Source organism: Tenrec ecaudatus, chromosome 6, assembly GCF_050624435.1.
Source record: "Tenrec ecaudatus isolate mTenEca1 chromosome 6, mTenEca1.hap1, whole genome shotgun sequence".
NCBI classification, from domain to species: domain Eukaryota; kingdom Metazoa; phylum Chordata; class Mammalia; order Afrosoricida; family Tenrecidae; genus Tenrec; species Tenrec ecaudatus.
Window position 1 is genome coordinate 149,004,598 of NC_134535.1, and position 22,006 is coordinate 149,026,603.

The following is a 22,006-nucleotide window of genomic DNA, read 5'->3' on the forward strand; positions in this document are numbered from 1 at the left end:
AGTGAACGCATAGCTCTACCGCAGAGCGCCATCTCTCAGCTCTCTGCCTGGATATCTTTGAGGCTCTGGGTGGCCTCAGGTAACTGGCGTTGAGTTAGCAGCCAAGTGTACCAGCAGTTCCCACCACTCGGGCTGCGTGACCACCCCCTAGACCTGTCACCTTGAACCCAGTGAGCCCCCGGTCACCTGCCTCCCTCTTCTCTCAACACGCTTCTTCATCCTTGTTGACTGTGAGACTCCGCGGGTGTCAGACTCCAGACTAGTCCAGATAGCCTCTCCATCATGCTCCTGTCCCCAAAACCAGCCAACCGAGACGGCGCCTCAGGGGACGGGCTCCCCATTGTTCGCCTTGGTTCCACACTGCGATCAGCTGTGGAGCGGGTGGGTTCTGAGAAGATCAGTGTGGCGGCACCAAAGGGAGGGAATGGAATGACCAGGATCAGGCCCAGGATAGAAAACAATTGTCAGTGGGAAATAGTATGTCCTGTGCCCTTTTTTGGTGTGTTGAGACCTTGGCCTTTACGTCTCCCTGAGCTTCTCTTTCTTGGAACATCGCCCAAGTATAAATTTTCTGTTCTTTAAAAAAAAAGTTATCCATGCACACATTAATATTCAGGTGGCTACCGTTCATATCAATGTGGAAATACTAGCTTGAGGCCGTGTTGAGAAGGTGCCCTTGAATGGTTTAAGTTAATAAGCCATCAAGTAGCTTATGCCCCTAATAATTTCATTATACTTCTTTCAAGAAAAGCAATTTTAAACTAGGTTGATTTTTTTTTTCTTCATTAGGAGCCTCTCCTGAGGTGAATGAGGGAAAAGTAGTCCGTTTAAAAGGACACAAGGTTTTTGCAAGGCCAGCAAATCTAATCGCGAGCATCTCTAACAGTGGATGGCATCCCCATTAAGGATGTGGGTCTGTGACTCCCCCACCTTGGGGAAGAGAGTCGAGGCGGCCTCGTGTGCAGTGGTGAGGAATTCAGGCCGAAGGTCTATACCCACACTGCTCAGTGGGAGAGAGGGGGCTGGGTGCTTCCATAGACTCCAGTCTCAGACACCCTAAGGAACTGCCCCACTCTGTCCTCAAGAGGGTCACGCCGAGGCAGAATCAACGGGTTCTCCGGGGTTTTAAATACTCATTTAGGCCTCTCTCAGTGTCACCCAGGTCCCCATTTCTCCCTTGAGCACGAGTGCCTTGCAAAGGCCTGGTGGAGCTAGAATTGTTCCCCAGCCCTGCTCAGGCGCTCCCTCGAGGCTTAAGGAGCACTAGCAGTGTGCGGCCTGGATTTCATTCTTGCAAACGGGTGTGTAAACCACAGTTCAAGTGTAGTCTGAGGACTGACTGCCTTCCTGGGCCAGATAACCTAGGAATCTTATTTAAACTGTCGATTTCCCAACTGCACAACTCACTGAGGAGATCAGATTGCCTGAGGATTGGTGCCCATTTTTAACAACTTTTCTGCATAGTTCTTATATACTGTGACATTGAGAAGGACTATTTTTTAATTAAAAGATCATTTTTATTGGAGGTTCTTATAACAATCTGTACATCAATTATATCAAGCATACTTGTACATATATTGCCATCATTATTTTCTGAACATACTAAGCCCTTGGTAGCAGTTCCTCTTTTTTTCCCAACTACCCCCTGCCCTCATGACCCCTTGATAAATTATAAATTATTATTATTTTCATATGTTACACTGACAACTGTCTCCCTTCCCCCACAGTTTCTGTTGTTTGCCCCTCTGAGGGGGAAGAGGCAGTATGTCATTGTGATCAGTTCCCCCTTCCTCCCCTCCTCGCCCCACCTCCCTCTACTCTGCTGGTATCAACATTCCTGTTCCTGTTCCTGTATTCCATATGTCATGAGCTCTCTTCTCTTATCTGTACCTGTGCACATGCTCAGGTACAGCCCTCAGTGAAAGGCAGGACTGGGGTCATGATAGTGGGGGTGAGGAAGCCTCGTGGAACCCTGATGGACTCCTCCCTTCTTTGTGACCCTTCTGTGTCTCATTGTCTACAAATGGGTTTGGGGTCGCTGCTTGACCCCCTCTTCTCAACAAGGGAAAATTTTGATCACAGATTTTAAAAGACAGACAAGCCCCCAGAAAGAAAAGGAAAGAGAAAGGAAGATCAGCAATATAGATTCAGAACCTATGAACTGCTAAGTACTTTGCAAATGTTCCTTAATTCTAGGTTGTCTAATGTACATTGCAAAATTCGGCCCTGGGCTGGGACCCACAGGGGAACTATCAAGTTCCAAGACCATGTGGCCTGATAGGGTCCAGAGAGAATCTCACACACACAAACACACACACATAATCACACACACACACACACACATAATCACACACACACACATAATCACACACACATAATCACACACACACTTACACACACATAATCACACACACACTTACACACACATAATCACATACACACACACATAATCACACACATACACACACACATAATCACACACACACATACACACACACATAATCACACACACACATACACACACACACATAATCACACACACATACACACACACATAATCTCACACACATACACACACACATAATCACACACACACAAACACACACATAATCACACACACATACACACACACACATAATCACACACACACACAATCACACACATAATCACACACACACACACATAATCACACACACACACCAGCAGCAGCAATGAGTTAAGCCATGATTCTACTACAACTTACAGTCACTTTGAAAGAAATGAAGCAGGTCCCTCTTGACAGTCGAGAAGGAGGCCACCTTAAGCATCTATAAGATCCACTTTTCTCTGGGAGGGAAACGGGTCCCCCTCGTGAACTGAGGAGGGACGTGGTCTAGGGGAACGCTTCTCGTTTTCGGGTGACACTTTCGAAGTGGGAGGGTTACCGCTCTGCAGCTGGTCAAGCAACTTTGTAGTCAGTTCTTCCGTTCGTCCATATGTGCTCATGCATTGTTTGTTTCTAATTTCGCTGAGTCAAGAAGTCTCAGACGTGTCTTCCTGTACAGTCCTGTGTCAGGGCTTTCCCGAGGGCCTGGCCTCAAGGGGAACATGTTTGTCAAGCCAGTCCCCATGGGGTCCTTTCTTCATTCCCTTTGCAGGCAGGCAGAAGCCTCTGTTATGTCCTGTCCTGTATTGTGTTGTGTTGTGTTGTGTTGTACTGGATATCGCATCCCACTGGATCATATGGTATTTGTCTTGGAGGCTTGGAAGCTGTGGTGATTCCATGGTAGAATTCTGACCTTTCGTGCCGGGGACTCGGGTTCAATTCTTAGCTAGTGCACCTCATGCAGTCAGCACACAGCTGTCAGGAGACCCTTGCAGGTAGCTGTGATGTACACCTGCTTTCGGCGGGTCTCCCATGCTAAGATAGACTGGAAAGGAAAATCAAAAAACACCCTAGGGATCACAGGGGCATGGCCTGCAATTGATGTGGGGATGATTCGGGCCCAGGAAGCCTTGTGTTACATTGAACGAGTGGCATGGAGCCTCCTGGCTGCTATTAGCAATCAGATGATAGGTTACAGGATGTCTGTTAAGGACAGGTGGATTCCAGACCATCACTCTAGCTACTCATGTAGGAAGTACATAGCTTGCCCACAAGGAATGGGAGGACCTGCTAGACTAGAGGCTTAAATCTACCATCCCACAAATGTGTACAGGAGCCCTGGTGGAGTTGTGGTTGTGCATTGGGCTGCTAACTGCAAAATCAGCCGTTCAAAACCACCAGCTGCTCTGTTGGAGAAAGATGGGTTTTCTACTCCCTTAAAGAGTTATAGTCTCAGAAACCCGCAGGAACAGTTCTGTCCAGTCCTATAGGGTCACTCTGAGTTGGCATTGACTCCAGGGTAGTGAGTTCTGTCTTTTGGTTGTAAATGATTAAGGAGGAGAAACCAGTCCACGGACCATCAGGCTAGCTCCAACTCCCAACGAGCCATGTATGTCAGAGTAGACCTGTGCTCCAGGGGGTGTTTCTCGGTGCTAGATCGCCAGGCTTTTCCAAGTGTCTCAAGGTGGCCTCAAACTTGTAACCTTTCAGTTAGCAGCCAGTGCATTTACTGTTTGCACTACCCAGAGGCTCCAAGTAAGGAGTATGGAGTGTGATTCTTCTAGTCAGTATTGGAAAGATGGGAGAGGGTGTTTTGTTTTTTGCTCCCAGCAAGGGTATGTCGGTGATGACAAGAGACAGCCCCACCTGAAATCCGCTAGTTTGCCTTATTTCTGTCATTATTTTAACCGTCTTACACAGTAGCTTCTGTCCAGCAAGTGATCATAGAAAAGTGGTTTTAAAGTGGGAAATCTCCTTGGGTGAAAGACAAACTTGGTTAATCTTAATGGTTGTGATGACTAAGGTGGGGAGCAGGGAGAGGAAGGGGGAACCGGTCGTAATGAGTGACATAGAAGACCTCCCATCCAGGGGGATGAACAACAGAAACGTGGGTGAAGGGAGATGGTAGATGGATAAGATATGAAAATAATAATAATGTATTATTTATCAAGGGGTCATGAAGGTGGGATGGTGGGGAGGGAGGAAAGAAAAGGAGCTGATACCAAGGGTTCAAGTAGAAAGAAAATGTTTTGGAAATGATGGCAATATATGTACAAATGTAGTTGATATAATTGATATATGGATTGTTATAAGGGCTCTAAGACCCCTCCCCAATAAGATGATTGAGTTTTTAATAGCCAATGGTATGGAATTTAAAACACTGTTGAGGAAAGGAAAGTGTACATGTATAGGACAGTATTTTAGACTCAATACATGGACTACTGACTTATACATATAAAGGCCTAAGTGACTGGACAGTATTGACACACAAAAATGTGGTTTGGTAGTAGGGCAGAACTTTCTTTTTTTTTAAATAAATCTTTTTATTGGGGCTCATACAACTCTTATCACAATCCATACATACATCCATTGAGTAAAGCACCCTTATACATTCGTTGTCCTTGTCATTCTCAAAATTCGCCTTCCACTTGGGTTCCTGGAATCAGCTCGGTTTCCTTTTATTTCCTCCCCCTCCCTCCCTGCTCCCCCTTCCCCCTGCACCTTTAATAGTTTATAAATAATGATTTTATCTTATCTTACACTGCCGGGCATCTCCTCTCACCCACCTTCCCATTTCCCATCTCCCAGAGAGGAGGTTACACATAGATCCCCAAGATCGGTTCTCCCTTTCTACACCCCCTTCCCTCCCGGTGTTGCCACTCCCACCGCTGGTCCTGACGGGTTCATCTGTCCTAGATTCCCTGTGTCTCCAGATCCCTATTGTACCGCTGTACATCCTCTGGTATAACCAGGTCTGCAAGGTAGAATTGGGATCATGATAATTGGGGAGAGGAAGCATTCAAGAACTAGAGGAAGGTTTTGAGTTTCATTGTTGCTACACTGAACGTTGAGTGACTCATCTCCTCCCCACTACCCCTCTGGAAGGGATGTCCAGCTGTCTACAGATGGGCATTGGGTCCCGATCACACACTCCCCTCATTCACAGTGATGTGATTCCCCACCCCCACCCCGGCCAGGGCAGAACTTTAGATACATTCATTCACCAAGGCAGATCTAAGCCTGCTGGACATGTCCTGAAACACAAAGAGAGTGGGGAAATAGCACTTATGTGGTCGTGTGCACTTGCCATTATTGGTCATCCTCGAAACAAGAGGCTTGAGCCACTGTCCAAGAGCTTCCAGTACGTTATCTTTCAATATTGGCCCTTTTCCCCTCTGAATGGCTGAGAGTCATCAAATTGTGTATAAAAGTGCGTTCGTTTTATTGCTGGTATAACCCATGATTGAATGCACCACAGCCACTCACCCACTGAAGGACAATTTGTTCCAGTTTGGACCTATACCAAATAAAGATGTTATGAGCAGAAAAAAGGTCGTAACTTCAAATCCTTGTGTACAGACCTAGTCCCAGGGTAAATGAGGCTCCACTGGTAGCTGGACTCCACCCGGCAGCACCGTGGGGGCGGGGCCAGGCCATCTGCTTCTGTAAGGGTGGCAGCCAGGGAGACTCCAGAAAGCAGTTCCCCTCTGTCTCGTGAGATCCATTGTGAGTTGGGATCCATTCAAGAGCAATGGCTTTTTGTGCAATTTATTTTCTCTCTCAATGCCATTCAAAAATAAGCATTTGGAGAATACGCAATGTGGTCATTCTTAATGACTTATTGATTCATCAATTGCAGGTTCCATACATAATAATTCTAGTTAGTGAGCAGGTGGCAATGTATTTGCCCATTTGAACCAGGGCTTCTCTTTGGCATCAGATTATCCTCTGGTCCACATTTTGAGCCTGGGGTGATCCAATCATTAGAGAAACAGAGTCCACGGAGCAGGGAGTCCTTCCGAAGGGGACATTCCCAAGCACACATCCTAATAAATATAATTGGAAAAGATCTGAAAGGTTAAAAATTGCTTAACAAACACTTACTGTGGACCAAGGAGACATAGTTTTAAATCTACCTTTTAAATTGAAGTACAACCTGGATGCATTTGTACCTATGCACACGTCCTTGTGGGTCTCACCAAGACCAAGACCAAGAGCATTCCCAACGAGCGCCAATGCAAGGGACAAACAATGCATGGCTGTGCACGTTCATCCTTTGTCTAATCTGTGTGTGTCAGACTGGGTACACTAGAGAAACAAATCCATGTAAACTCATATGTGCCTCAGAGAGAGTTTTATATAAAGGGTAATTGTACATTAAGAAAACATCCCAACCCAGTCCAGATCAAGCCCATAAGTCCAATATTAGCTCAGATGTCCAATACCAATAAATGAAGCCCTCATCAGACTCACAAAACACATGCAATGACGCCAAGTGCAGGAAGATCACAGGCCAGTGGGTAGAAAGTCTTTGGATCCAGTGGTGTTGTAAGCATCTCAGTGCTGGCAGGGGTCTTCATGTGGCTCCTCCAGCACCCAGGGCTGCATCAAGGTAGGTCCATGTGGCTTCTCCTCAGGAATGTCTCCCAGGGAGTTAGCCTTGTCAGTAGCGTGTCTGGCAGGAAGAGAGAGAGAGAAGTGTCTCCCACCTCCAAGGAAGAAAAACAGGAATTTCCAGAATTCTCAGAAGGCCATGCCCACATAGAGGCCTCATTGGCTATGATCTGATTGACAGACTATACTCCACCCCGTCACTCTTAATCCTCTCAAGTCCCAAATTGACACCAATTATGTAACTACCACACTGTATTTCCTTAGTGGTGGCCTGCATTGCTTTGTAATCGGAGAAAGTTGCTCTACGTTAAATGTAAAGACCATGTGTATTAAAGGTGTCTGGTCATGTTAGGGAATTAGAAGGGCCTTCAAAATGTTTCTGGGAAAAGCGCAATCTTTAAATTCAGTGGATTCGTCATGCACTGTGTTGTTGCTTGGGCCCACTTGACAACGTGAGTCTGGAGGCACAAGGAGACAGGCCTACCTCATGTGATCTTCTCCGACCTCTTCCTCAGGGCCTCCAGTACATGGAGCTCATCCCGAAGGAGAAGCAGCCAGTGACGGGCACTGAGGGCGCCTCCTACCGTCGGCACCAGCTCATGCGTCAGCTGCCCATCTACGACCAGGACCCCTCGCGCTGCCGAGGACTTTTAGAGAACGAGTTGAAAGTGATGGAGGAATTTGTCAAGCAGTACAAGAGCGAGGCCCTTGGCGTGGGAGAGGTGGCCCTCCCAGGGCAGGGTGGCTTGCCCAAGGAGGAAGGGAAGCAACAGGAAAAGCCAGAGGCTGCGGAGACGACTGCTCCCACCACGAATGGCAGCATCGGGGACCTGTCCAAAGACGTGGAATATGTAAGTATCTCCTCCCTCTGGGTTTGTTGGAATTGGCCCAGGCAACGGGACTTGTGGCCCATTTACTCTGTGCCAGTTCTGTCCCAGGGAAAATCATGCAAAGTTGCTGACCTTTCAGAGACTCAATGTCCACTGGGGGTCCGCAGACCCCAAACAGTCACAGCTCAGAGAAAGGGCATCTCACATTGCTTAGGCAGTCAGGGTGGCCTTCCAGGAGGAGGAGCTGTACAAGCTGGGCTCTGAAGAATGACTAGGAGATGCCCAAGCCTTAGGCTTTCAGAGGTGTGTGCACTTTTAAAGAGATGAGTACACACACACACACACACACACACACACACACACACGGCCCTGAATTGAAGAGAGCAGGGTGCAGTCAGGGTTGCAGGAAGCCCTGTGTGGCAAGTGCATCGCTGGGGACTGGGGGGACACCAGGTGGCGATGTCAGCGGGAGTGGGTCCCCTGAAGAGTCAGGCCCCACATGTATTCATCAGTCAAAATACGATTTTCTCTGTGTTACTCGCCCAGCACCGGGAAAGCGCCCGGAGTCAACAGCAACATGCACTCAGGCCTTCATCGTAAGGGAGAAGGCCCGCTGCAGCAGGCTTCAATGCCAGGCCTCGACGGGTACCAGCTGTGCTGTCAGGATTCCCTTCAGGAATCTTGCCACTGAGTCTATTCAAACTCACGAGGACCCAGAGCGAGACAGAGTGGGAACAGCTCCATGGGGCTTTCAATGGCTGGAATCTTGGCAGAAACAGTCTCCGGCCTGCCTTGCAGAGCTTCGCTGGGCAAGGTGGAACTGTCCACCTGTAAGGTAGCCTCCGAATTCAACCTCCTGCCATCATGTCCATTCTGGCTCCTGCACCAAAGGAACAGCTTGAGCCTGGTCCCACCCAGGGCTAGTGTCACTGCAGGCCGTGGTCCCCAGCACCCTCTGCCTTTTTGTTTTTGAACCTGAGAACTCTTATGACCAAAATACAAAGTATTTCTTCTGCCTTCAGCTTGGCAATGATGTTTCAGACAGACATTTTCTTATAAATGATGCATGACCTTAAGACAAAGAAAGACAGAAAGCATAGCCAATACAATTCATAAACCGGTACCCTCTCCTGACCCTGCCTTTGATCCACCGTCAAGTCACTGTCTGTCCTAAAAGCATAGATCCTAGGTGAGTATAAGTGGAAAGAAAGTCGTTTTAAGTTATGGGGACACTTCTGAAAGGTCATTTGTGTTGCCATACCCAATGACAAAGATGCCGATCTGAGGATGTATTTTATGCCGAATAAGGAGTCCTGGCAGCGCGATGATGAAGAACTTGGCTGCTGACGGGAAGGTCAGGGGATCCCACCCACAGCATGCTCTTTGGGAGGAAGATGAGGCCAGCTGCGTCCACTAAGCTTCTCAGCCTTAGAAACCCGGCGGGGCAGTTCTCTGTGGGATAGTCTCCGCGGCAGTGAGCAGGGACCCAGAGCATGTGTTTGCGGCGGCCTGAGATCCGGGCCCTGGCCTGCAGTCGCTTTTAGGACACACATCTGACACTTGGAAACAGGACGAAGCCCACTGACATCTCCTGGGTGCCGCAGAGTGGAACTGCCCCGCGGGGCTCCCAAGAATCTAAGGTTTACAGAAGCAGAAGTCTCACCTTTCTGCTGCCAAGCTGTTCGGGGTTCCAAGCATTGACCTTTCTGCTAGCAGCTTAGCCCTTCACCACCATGCCACCAGTCCCCTGAACAACCCTTCATGGTCAAGGGCAAGTTCCTGGACCGGACAATGGAAAGAAAGCATGTGGAATGGAGTATGTGGTGAGTGGTTTAAGGTTGGGTACCCCTCCAGGCGCGGAGCACCAGTTCCCCTCAGGGCCGGCCCACGTGCCGCACAAAGTTGGCAGTGGCTGCTGAGTCACCTCCACCTTGTGGCAACTCCATGTTTCCCGGCCCCACACCATCTTCACAGTCCTTGCTAGGCCTAAGTCCACTGCCATGGCCACTGTGTATTTGTCGTTTGACTAGCTTCTAGCATCGTACAGCACTGTGTCGGAGAATATTCTGGTGTGGCCCTTGGTGTGACATTGGGTTTTCCTTGGCCTACGGTTTAGAAGTAGGTGGCTAGGCCATTTTCCTGCTCTGTCTCAGTCTGCACGGCCCTCTGAAACCTGTGCACCAGGATTAACCCTCCTGATATTTGAAGAACTGACGGCATAGCTTCAGCATCAAAAAAATTGATAAACTGCTAATGGATATATTAGGTGTTCGGTATGTGATGCATGAATGAATGCATGCTGAGGCTAAATCAAATGGGAGCAATCCGGGTGGCATCTTACCTAGGAAGATGTTGACATTTCAATTCCACATTTATTACACACCTGCTCTGTTCCAAACTCTGCTCAGACTTCCACAGCCTCTATTTAATTCACACATGTGCCTGGTAGGGTGAATTTGGGCAGTGACATGTTACACGTGAGGACTCTGAGATTCAGAGGCTAGGTAAATTGTTCAGGGTCCCATAGATGCTAAGGGACAGAGCTGGGATGTAAAGTCCAGCTTTGCTGACCCTAAATCCAATGTTCTTTCTGCTAGATGGTATTGGTTTCTAGAACCCTCTTCATTATGTTATTAGAGCAGAAAGAAGGCTAGGTGCCCTGGTGTAGCTCTATGTTTATTTCCTGGAGGCAGGCGGCTGAATACTGACCAGGAGGATGAGGTGCTCATAACTGGCTATGGACCACGAGTCACCTGGACCCCACATTAGATGGATGTGGCTGTGCTCCCTGCACTGCTCTGGCCCTTCTGAGTGACCACGTGAGGTGGACGTGTTTGCCAGGCATCCCGTGTCTTCCGTGCACCCCGGGTTTCTTGAAAAGGGCAGCATAGAGGAGCTCTCACATTAGACAGGAAGCCTGCTTTCTTTGTCTCCCTGCTGAAGGGCAGTGAACTTCGTTAGAAGTCACTCAGACATTGAACTTGAGAGTCTACCAGTGTGTAACTCACAGAGACATATGAAAAAAAAGATCAGCCAAAAAGGGAGACAGGTGAAAAAAAATGATGCTGGAACAAGGCTTGCGGCACATGGTTGTTTCAGCTTCTAAAAGCTGACTGCCACGGAGCTGACTCTGCCTTCCCAGCTGCTCCGCAGGACGAAGTAGCACTGCCCGGCGGGTTTCTGAAGCCAGCCACCTTTACAGAAACAGAAAGTCTTATCTTTCTCCCATGAATCAATTGGAGGGTTCGAACTGCTGATCTTTCCCTGACCCCCTATGCTACCAAAGCTCATCATAGATGACTGATTGGCAACATTAAAACAAACACACAAACCTTCTGCCTTCCAGTTAGTTCTGGTGCCCAGTGCACCGTGTGTTACAGGGGGGTTTTCCATCAGTAATTTTTGTTTGTGTTGTTGAGATCACACCCAGTAGCGCATACATCCGTTCAACCGTGCTTGCACGAGCCTTGTAGTGACAGTGATGATGACCGTACGCAGCCCTGCTCAACGCGGTCTTCTTCTGAGCTCTTCCTCTCGATTAGCATCACTTCACTGCCCCAGGCTTCCGCCTCGTCTGCCATTGGTCCCCATACAGACAGTTCCTAAAACAGCATCGATCTCAAGGCAGACTTGTCTTTAGTAGGTAAACTAAACTGTGGTTTGGGGAGGAGGGGGGTTGGTTTGGTTTGGTTTGAAGAACACTCAGGGGATGTTTGACGATTATCTCAGGGTAGTACTCGCAGGGCTTCAGCCAGCTCTCTTGGCTTCAGGAAATGGGAGTCCACAAGCATTTGACCTTCTCGTCTGCATTTCCCCCTTTAGATCAGGATTCCTCCGTAGATTCTCTGATCAAAATGGTCAGTAGTGATAGGAGAGGCGCCATCCAGTTCTTCTGGTCTCGTGGCAAAGGTGTCACTGGTTCAGCGAGGCCATTAGCCACACAGTCCGTACCCTCTCCCTCGGCCTCGCTCTCCTTCCTCTGTTTCTCCAGGCGATTTGCGATAGTGTGCCTTCAGTGGCTCCTCGTAAGCTTTGAAGGCCCCAGCATCCATGCAGTTAACCAGTTCTGCAGTTAACCATGCAGAAGGTCCCACAGAAGCACTAGACATATTACTAGACCAACAGCAGGAATAGACAGCCCCCTGAAACCGTGGTCCAAACCAAGATGTTTGGTTACACGTAGGCAGCCCTCAGCAGCTGGTCCTTCTGCACTCTCGGGTTGTAAAAGTGTCTATCCCATAACTTTAGCTAATTCAGCTTTTTAAAGGTATATGGCTTATTGGTACTAATGACAATAATTGGCTGTGCAATCCTCCCCTTAATCAAGTCCTTAGTTCCATTACTGTTAACCACCTCTTCCCTCCCCCTTCTTTGCTGGCAATCACTTGGGTATGCTATTCTCACTCGGCTTTGCTTGTCTTTTTATGTCAGGTCATATAATAGTATAATCATGTATGCTATTCCCATTCGGCTATGCCTGTCTTCTTATATAAGGTCATATAATAATGTATGCTGTCATCACTTGGCTTCTCTTGGCTTTTTATATAAGTGGGATTACATAATAGTTCCCCTATGATGATTGACTTGTTTCACTGGCCCATGTCTTCAAGTGACATCCATATTGTAACCTGCATCGAGACGTCATGTCTCCTGCTCGCCGAGTAGTGATCGTTCCATGTGCATGTCATATTTTGTTTGTTCATTCTTCTGTGGATGGACATTTGGATTGTTTCTACGTCATAGCTACTGTGGGTTGTGCTGCTGGGATCACTGGCGTCCAGGTCTCTGCTTTCAAGTCTTTGGGGTGTCTATCTAGGAGTGGACGTGCTGGAGCATGCGCCACTGCTGTGTTCAGTTGTTAAAGGACCGCCTGCTCTGTTTTCACAATAGCTATGCAATGTGGCCTTCCCACCAGCAATGGATAAGGTCTGCGGTTTCTCCACCACCACACGGACACTGGTCATTGTCTCTTCTCGCTTTGCTTTGCATTTTTGTCCGTCTCCTTTTTATCTTAGCCACACATTCCATATCCTGCCGTTATTGTTGAGCGTCATGTGCTCACTCAGAGAGACCCTGTGTAACACAGAAAGAAGCACCAGCCGGTCCAGGGCCAGCCTCACCATTGGCTTAGGTTTGAGCCCATTGCTGCAGCCACTGTGCCGATGCATCTCATCCAGGGCCTTCATCTGTCTCAAATCCCTTCCACTTTACCAAGCGTGATGGCCTCCAGGGACTGGCCTCCCCTGAGAACATGTCCAAAGCATGTTATTTGAAGTCTCGCCATCCTTGCCTCTAAGGAGAATCCCAGTTATGTTTCTTCTCAGAGAGATCTGTGAATTCTTCTAGTAAGCCATGGGTACTTTGAAGATTCTTCACCAGCATCCTCATTAAAATGTATGCACTTTCTGTTTCGATCGCTTATGCATTGTCCAACTTTCACATGCATATAATAGGATTGAAAATATCATTTTTTGAAGAAAAATTTTGTGTGTATGTGTCACTTAGCTCATCTCAAAAAATGAAATCAGCAGCAATATCCTGTTAAACCCTCCTTGTTTGTTTGTTTGTTTGTTTGTTTCTGCACTCCTGCCCCCCTCATCCTTCCCCTTTCCCTTTTCCCGCCCCCATCCCTGGCTTCTTCAAAGTCATCAGTGTCTTGTGTTTTGGTATACAAACCATGCTTCTTCCACTTTGAATTTCCTTAGGAAAATGATGATATTAAGTCTCTATCCTTGTAAGACTGACTGAGTTTGCTTGCTAAGCACAATGGTCCCTAGTTTTGTCCATGCCTTGCAGTGTTTAGAGGGGTCATTGTTTCCATTGTGTCCGTAGGGTGCTTATGTCTGGTATTAGCGCCCTTCGGTTTGCTGCACCTGCACTGAGGCCGTGCTTGAGAACCACCTCTGTCAAATGCTTAAAATGACCTTCTGAGTAGGTCCAGCTAAAATGATGACACCACTGGGCACACAGGGAGGGGAGTGACCAAGAGACGACAGCAGGGGTGGTTTTCCAGATTTATTTGCATCTCGGTTCTTTTTTTTTCTTTTCCTTTTGGGAGATTATCTCAAAAACGGTCAACTTTGAGGAATTGCATAGCATTCTGCAAAAACAAAACAAAAAATCGTCGGTGAATTGACTCTGCCTCGTGATGACCCCATGTGTGTCTGTCCGAGCACAACTGTGCTCCCTGCGCAGGACTTTCAGTGGCTGGTGTTTTGGAAGGAGATCGCCAGGCCTTTCCTCGGCGGTATCTCTGGGTGGGTTTGAACCGCCAAACTTGAAGTTGAGCGATTAGCAGTTTGCGCCATCCAGGGAAAGCACAGCCCCTTTAATTGTCATTGGAGATTGTGGAAACACTGGCACACACTCTCACAGGCTACTTCAGACCCCTCCCCAGCCCCCGCTCTCCTTGCCCGGCAGGAATCTTAGCACGTCCAGGGCAGCCATCTTCCCTGTCCTGAGCTCGCCCTGCTCAGAGCTGAGGACGGGGGAAGACTCAGAGCCCAGCCACTGTAGGGTTCCGCCGCCAAGGCCTGCCGCCCCAAACCCTCCCCGGGGAAAGGGTTCCTTCAGGTCAACAGAGTATTTATTGCCCGTGTACTTTTCCAAGTCTGTGGCCCCTGTGGAATTCCCACCGGGGGCTGGAGCAAGTGAAGCCAGATGACCACTAGGGCCAGGCGGGCAGGGCTGTTGGAGCCTCGCTGCCTGCGCCAGGGCTGCCCAACACCGAGTCCAATCCACACCTCTGCACCTCCTGCCCTCCCTCCTCCCACCCCCAGACCTTCAGACTGGCCCAGAGGACAGGACAGGACACGCCTGTCTATTTGACAAGTGAACCCAGGAGTTGAGGCTGCCATGCCATCTCAGCGGGCACCCCCGTGTGAGCACGGTTAGGACCCAGTGCTTAGGAGGGGAGAGAAGGCCTCCATGGGAATCGTCTTCAGCCACCATACCTGCAGAGTAATCCCTGTTTGTAGGAAATGCCAGTGCAGAAAACCCCCAGACAATAACTCACTCGCTGCCTCTGCAGAGCAAGCCCTTTAAATCGGCGGGGACAGTCAGAAATGAAAGCCACTCGAGTCCCCCTCCTTCCCTCATTTGTACGTGGAGCGGTGTAGCATGGCCAAGGGAGAGGTGGTTGTGGGGAGGAGACGACCCGCTGAGACTAAGGAGGGCAAGGAAACTCAGCCGTGCACCTCCTCGGTCATTTCCAAAACTCCGTGAGCCAGGTTGAGGTTGTTAGCCCCAGTTTTCAGATGGGGAACCTGAAGCACAAAGAGGTTAGGCGATTGCTGGAGAGTGGTGGGACTGGATGCCACCCCTCTCTGCTTCACCGATGGGACTGCAGCTGGGTCACCGTGCTAGGACATGTCTGTGGGTATAAACGTGTACGGGACCGATGGCTTCGTAACTCCGTGAAGCATCTGGGAGCCATCAAACACAAATCAACCAACAGCAGGCCTCTTCCTCCCTTTCCCCCAGGGATTCTTAATTGGTCTTGACCCGGAGGCCGCCAGAACCAACCACCAGGGCCTGTCCCCACAGCATGGCCACAGCCCCGTCCCCGTCTTCCACACCGTCCCTCCAACCTCTCCCTCCAGGAGGGACTTTTTGGACGCCTGAGCCCGGTGGGCAGTGGTCCTAAAGCTCTGATCGTTACCAGCACCACTAAACCAGTCCCCTGCATTGAGACAGCTTACTGGAGATTGTCTCAGAAATTAAATTTACAGATTTCCTGGGCAGGGTCATTTTGCCCAGGAATTTCCGCCCCGCTCCACACCCCATACTTGTAACAGAAGAAAGGGGGGCAGGAAGCCAGGACAGGGCACTGAATGCATTCACCACTCTCTCTGAGGAACCTTTCCGGCAGGGTCTTGCTCCCGCCTTGCCCCTCCCCATGCCACCCATTTTTCTGGCCAAGGGATGAGACCAAACAGAGTCACTAGGAGGGAAAGCAAAAACGGAGAGAAGCGGAGCCATTCTTTGAGGTCATTTGCTAACCTGGACTCAAATTACCTCCTGGGAGGCAGGACACCCAGCCCTCCCCGCATGTCCCTTAGAAGAACGCAGAGAAGATAGGGGTGGGGGGCCTGCCTCGCCAGTGGAAACTTACAGCAGCTGGCCACCGGGCAGCGCCACACTCCAGCTCCGGAGAGGTGCATACTTGTGGGTACAAGACTTCCAAGTCTTTGTCCAAGCGGATGTTTGGCTTGTGGGCTGGGCAGGCTGACTTGGCGACCAGCTCCTCTCTGGAATTTGAGACCACTGGCCACCCGCTATGCCGTCTGAGCTGGGGGACTGGGGAGCAGGGGGGCCCAGAGACCAACCACGGCCACCCGTTGTCCTTGGGGCACGAGGATACTTGGCCCAGGGAGCCCTTGCCTTCCCTCTCCTACCCCACACCCCAGATACCCATAGGCAGGAGCCCCAGGGGAGCAGCACTACAAAGTCACCATGGTTACTGGGCTTTGTAACATCTGGCCCCCTTTCTTTAGAATGAAGATATTTTCATGACTCTAAAGGATGGGTTGATTTCCCAAGAAAATTACCTTGATTCCACTTTTAAGACTATGACTGCTTCGCTGTGTTGCCACATAGCCTTTTTCCCTGCCCCCTCCCCCCGAATTGGCTCTATAATATTCCGTTTACTAGAACTCACTCAAAACCACCCTGCCATCCAGGTGATTCTGATTCAGAGAGACTTTAGAGGACAGGTTAGAACTGCCCCTGTGGGTTTCCAAGCCCGTGACTCTTATCAGGAGTAGAAAGCCCCCTCTGTCTCCCTCATGAGTTCCTGACGGGTTCCAACTGCCCACCTCGAGGTTAGCAGCCCCGTGCAGCACCCACTCCGCCACCAGGATCCTGGAGTAGAACCACGGGTAGCACTTGGGGCTGGGTGTGTAGGGCAGGCTGGCTAGCTCAGTCTTTGCAGCCCAGGTAGTCCTAGACACAGGTACGCAAGCCTGTCATTGTAGCTAACCAGCAGCCGTCGACGATACATAAAACAGTCAGCAGGGCTGTGTTCCCATAAAACTACTGAACCTAAACAAACCAGAACCCAGGTTCTGGGCTGGATGTGTCCATAGCCCCTCCTGGACTCGTTGTTGCTGCTGTCAGATGCCATCCAGTCAGTTCTGACTCATAATGACTCTTTGCCCCAAAGAAGGAAACACGGGCCCGGCCCGCCCCATCATCACAATTGTCCCTATGTGGCAGCCGTGAGGTCAACCGTTTCCTTAAGGCCTTCTGTCTCTCCCTGCGCCTCCCCTTCACCATGCATGATGTCCCTCTCCAGAGACTGCACCCAACTGATAGCATGTCCAAAATAGGTAAGACGAAAGAAAACATTTTACTAATTAGTTTTGTTTTACCCAGAGGAGCCTTGATGGTAAAATGGTGATGATTTGAGGTGCTAACCGCAAGGTTGGCAGTTTGAAACCACCAGCTGGTCTACGGGAGAAAGACGGGGCTTGCTGCGCTCTCAGAAACCCAAATGGGCAGTTTGACCTTGTCCTTCAGGGTCATTCAGAGTCAGAATCGACTGGAGGGCAGTGAGTTGGTTTTATCCCATTTTATCTTACTCTTAGAGTCTCCGTGTGAGACGGGTAGTTAATGTGCTTGGCTGCTTAGCGTAATGTTGGAGGTTCAAGTCCCCCTAGAAGCATCTCAGAACAAAGGCCTGGCAAACCTGTTCTGAAAATCAGCCCTTGAAAACCCTGTGGAGCACAGTTCTCTGGCACACATGAGGGCGCCATGCGTCAGAGCTGCCTGCACGGCAGCTGGTTTGGTTTGGGTTTTATTAAAGGTTATGCTGTGGTAGGGGCCTGGATGGCCCAACATATTGAATGCAATTGGAACCCCCACCCAAAGGTGTCACGGAAATAAGACCTGGCAGTCTGCTTCCTGAAGGTCATATCCTCAAAGACCCTTTGTGTACTCACCGTGAATTGGATTCAACTCAATGGAAACTAGCTTGGTGTGTGGGGTTTAAATGACGACGATGAATGTTGTCATCTGCCATTCACTTAGAACCTGGGCTTTACAGTTGTTACTGTAATCAGAGCAGTCCAGTTGCGGCTGTGGTGTGCTGTCGAATCGATCCTGACTCGCGGTTAGCCCGGGTGTAAACTGTGCTCCAAGGGCCACAGATGTCCAGGGCCTTCGCCCGAGGTGCTGCTGGAAGAATTGGAACCACCAACCTCTCAGCGAGCAACCGAGCGCTTGACTATCATCGTCTCTCCAACAAAAAATGGGAGACGATCTTAGCAAAGTGAAGCACTGCTTCCTAACTTCAAGCCACAAAGTGCAAATGCGTAGGTGATGAGGACGTCATTGTGTCTGCTGTTACAGGCCATACAGGAAAAGAAAAATGGGGAGTTGACGCAATGGTCTGGCCATGGAACTGGGGAGTGGTTGACTTCCAGCACAACCAGAGTTGAGGTGACGGCTCCCATCTCCTGTACCTCCAGGCCCTGGGAGAGGCCTTTGACGTGGAGGTACTGTGATGAACAGGGAAGGCCGCGTGGAAGGCCTGCCACCTTGGTGGGGGAGCTGGCCCTGCACACACGTTTGTCAAAGCTGGGATTGAGGATGAACGCATTTCCTCTTGTCAGCATCTTTGATGGAGCTTTCCTGACTCATGGTCCCAAACCTGCACAGCCGATGGATGAGAGAGAGTTCTGTAGAAATGCCCAGCATGTTATTTCTGTCAGCAGTGCCCCAAGAAAAGGTGGGTAGGGGCCAGTCTCGCCATGTATACGAGATTCCTGGGTGGCGTTCATGGCGAAGCATTCAGCTTCAAGAAGAAATGCAGGCAGTTTGAATTTACCCAGAATCTTCTGGGAGTCTGAGGCATAACAGTGATGCCGCAACAACTAACAACAGCAAAGCCGTTGTTATGAGCCAGGCCATGCCAGGCGTGTGCCCGTGATGAAGCTGGAGCTCGGAGCGGTGAGTGACATGTCTCGGGTCTCCTTTGCCCATCATGCCAACTTGTTCCAAAGTCCGTGACCCTGGGCATTCTTCCTGCACCGTCTATACCGCAAGGAGCCCGAGGAAGACTCCAGTGAGTGGAGAGGATACCACCAGGGATGTGAGGCCATGCAAGGGCAAATACTCTGGGACACATGCAGTTTCAGGCAAAGATGGAGGTTGATCACCATAAGAGGAAATGAGGAGACGCTGTTTATAAATAAATTGTTCAGCATTTGTGTTGGAAAGAAACCAGCACCTGAATTTAAGGCTCTTATATTAATATTTACTATATCATGATAGTGAGATTTTCACAAGGCACTCTGGGTTTAGACTGGGTAGGCCTTTGGGTAAGAGCCTTCCAGAAGACAGCGGCATGATAGGGGCAGGATTTCTGGCAATGTGAGGGGAGGGATTAGTGATGTTTTGGAGGCTTCTCCAGATCTGCTGCTCCCTTTCTGCACGCCAACACAGCTTGGTCCTCAGAAGCCGTCATTTGGCATTTCCTGTCATCTGCTATTGCCTACAGCACTCTGCATCTGGCTTACCCCACTTCAGAAATCTTCATAATTCTGTGTGTCCGTGTGTCATGCTCCCGTTCTATGCACAACAGAACACTGAACTTTCATGCCGTCAAACATCCGCATGAATTTTGATAACAAATCAGCCATTTGATCAGGACTCGGTGGGCAGCCTATCCCCGTCATCTGGTACAATTTGAAGGTTAGGGCTAGGAGCTGCTGGAATGTTCTGAAGGTCCTTCATCCACATGCCTGGGCCTTGGTGCCGGCCGGACACAAACAGCTGGGCCTGGACCAGCAGGAGCTCCATAAGGATTTCTTCCTGTCCCTGTGTGGTTTGTCCACATGGTCACCCTGGATGTTTTGAGATGCTTCACTGTTGTTACCTGCCATGAAGTTGACCCGGTCATAGCAATCCTGTGCTCAAAGGGAGGAAACAGCCAGGTATTGCACTACCCCCTTGATGAGTTGTGGATCAGGCCCTTGTCTTCCATAGGTTTTTCAGTGGCTCCTTTCTGGAAGTAGATCACCAGGCTTAGTATGGAGACTCTGCTGAGACCTACTTAGCAACAGAATAACACCAGCGCTTCCACTGAGAGGTGGGCGGTGGCTGCATCTGAGGTACATTAGCCAGGACTCTCTCCTGGGAGGTGGACAGCTTACTCCTGAACCTCCACTGAAGACCTCCTCTTTACCTCAGTTCACAGGCCTCAGGGTGTGAGAGATGAGTGGCATTGCTTCTGTGACCTTGGGAAATCACGCAGCATCTGCTCCACCACGTTCGGTTCTATAGAAGGCAGTCACTTGGGCTCAACTGTGTTCCGGGAAGCATTGAGATTCATTCTTGGTGGGGAGAGTGTCAGAATTTTTCAGTAGGATTTAAACACACCATGACTTACCATCACCCCATAGAACTTGTTCTTGACCACAAAACCCACAAGAAAGCCAAGGCCATTGCCAGCAAGTTGATCTGACTCATAGAAACCCTAAGTGTTACAAGAGCTTCGCCATGGGGTCTTTTTAATTTTATTTGTCAGCTGTACTTTACAGATACAAATAACCAAGTCTGTCTTCTGTGGTGTTCCTTGGGCTTTTGTATTGGCAACCTCCAGGTTTGTACCCAAAAGACAACCTACTGTCTGTCATTGAGTTCATGCCAACTCATAGTGACCGTATATAGGATTTCTGACACTGGGAAACAATGGAAGCAGCCCTGTCAAGTGGTTGTGCTTAATAACCCCATTCAACAATTAAGAAACCTAGGCACAGAGAGGTTAAGTAGCTTGTCCAAGGTCACACAGTGAGGTACCCAGGCAGTCTAACTTGATAGCTCTCCTCTAAACCATCCGCTCAGATCCAGAAGTTGATTCTTGTGATAAGCGATGAACCTTGTCTTATGGGGCCCAAGGCAGGCCTGGGTATTGTGACTTGACTGCCAGCCTGTTCATAGTAGCTGGGACGCCACCCCATGCAGTGCAGTCATCCAGGACAGACTCAGCACACCACTGGAACCCTTGCATCTCTGGTTCTTTGAGACAACCAGGAAAGGGACATAGAAAATAGCTTGGAAGCAAAAAGAGAAAATGAGTTCCTAGCACCCATTGGCCGGGATCATTAAGCAAATCCTTGTTTTCATAAAATAAAATAACATGACCTTACTGGTCAGGCCAAGAACCAGGGGCCCTGAGGGCAGCTGCATCACAAGAGAATCCCCAGAGAGTTGCCCGACAGGCCACTTTCAGGCAACGGAGCTGAGTCAACTCAGGACATCTGTGAGGGATCTCTCTTCCCTTCTCCCACACTGCCCAGAGCATGCCTCACCCCAAGAATCAGTGACAGCTCCCCCTCGCTTCCAGGGTTAAATCTCAAATCTTAACTGAGTGCAAGGCCATCCATGATCACCCCAAATGGCCCTTCTGGCTTACCCCCATCTTCTTCCTTCCACAAGTCACGGGGTGTCTGCCCCCTGCACCCCAGACAAATCAAGGCCCTGTTTGCACACCTCCCTCTCCTTTTCTGTGCTCCCAGGAGAAACAGCACCTGGAGGCTCGGCAGTTTCACAGTGGCTCTGATGGTCTGCAGACTGGCCACTGCAAGGAAGTTCCTTCCAGGTGGGAGGGAAGGGGCTGAGTGGACGTTACCCTGGAGCCTCTCAGTTTTCAGCCCTCATGCAACCCATTGAGAGCACCAGCAAGCCCAACCAACCACGCACCGTGGAATCCATTCCTACCGATGCCATGTCGGGTTTCAGAGGCTGTAAATCATCCTGACAGCCTCACCTTTCCCCTGTGGAGTGACTGGTGGGTTTGAAATGCTAACCTTGTGGTTAGCGGTCCAACATTTGCTCACTGGTAATAGACAGCACCACCAGGGAATCTTAAGTTACTGTTTAACACATAGCTCCCATCTTTCCATAACAAAATAATAATTTTGACTGGCTTACAGTTGGAGTTATCGCATAAAGCCAGGGTTAGCAAATTGTCTTCCATGAAGGATTTTAGACTTTGTGGTCAAAGAGCCAGACTATATTATACCAAGTAGGTAGGTATTTCATGTAACCAAAGAGGCAAGAAATGTTCAAAACATAAGTATAACAATTGCAACAAGGCAGTCAAACTTGTGAAAGCCAGAACCTGTGACAGTTGGAGGCCTGTCAAAGTAGGAAAAGTCACTTTTCACTAAAACACATCCTAGAAAAGTGAAAA

The 22,006-nt window shown here is 49.4% G+C and overlaps 1 protein-coding gene across 1 annotated transcript in view; it reads left to right on the forward strand.

Moving 5' to 3' along the window:
- Positions 1–22,006, forward strand: part of LMCD1 (LIM and cysteine rich domains 1) — a 72,699-nt gene that overhangs the window by 44,193 nt on the left and 6,500 nt on the right. Inside the window, exon 4 of the mRNA XM_075552328.1 lies at positions 7,495–7,830. Within this exon, the coding sequence (XP_075408443.1) occupies positions 7,495–7,830 (336 nt within the window). The remainder of the gene's footprint in view (positions 1–7,494; positions 7,831–22,006) is intronic.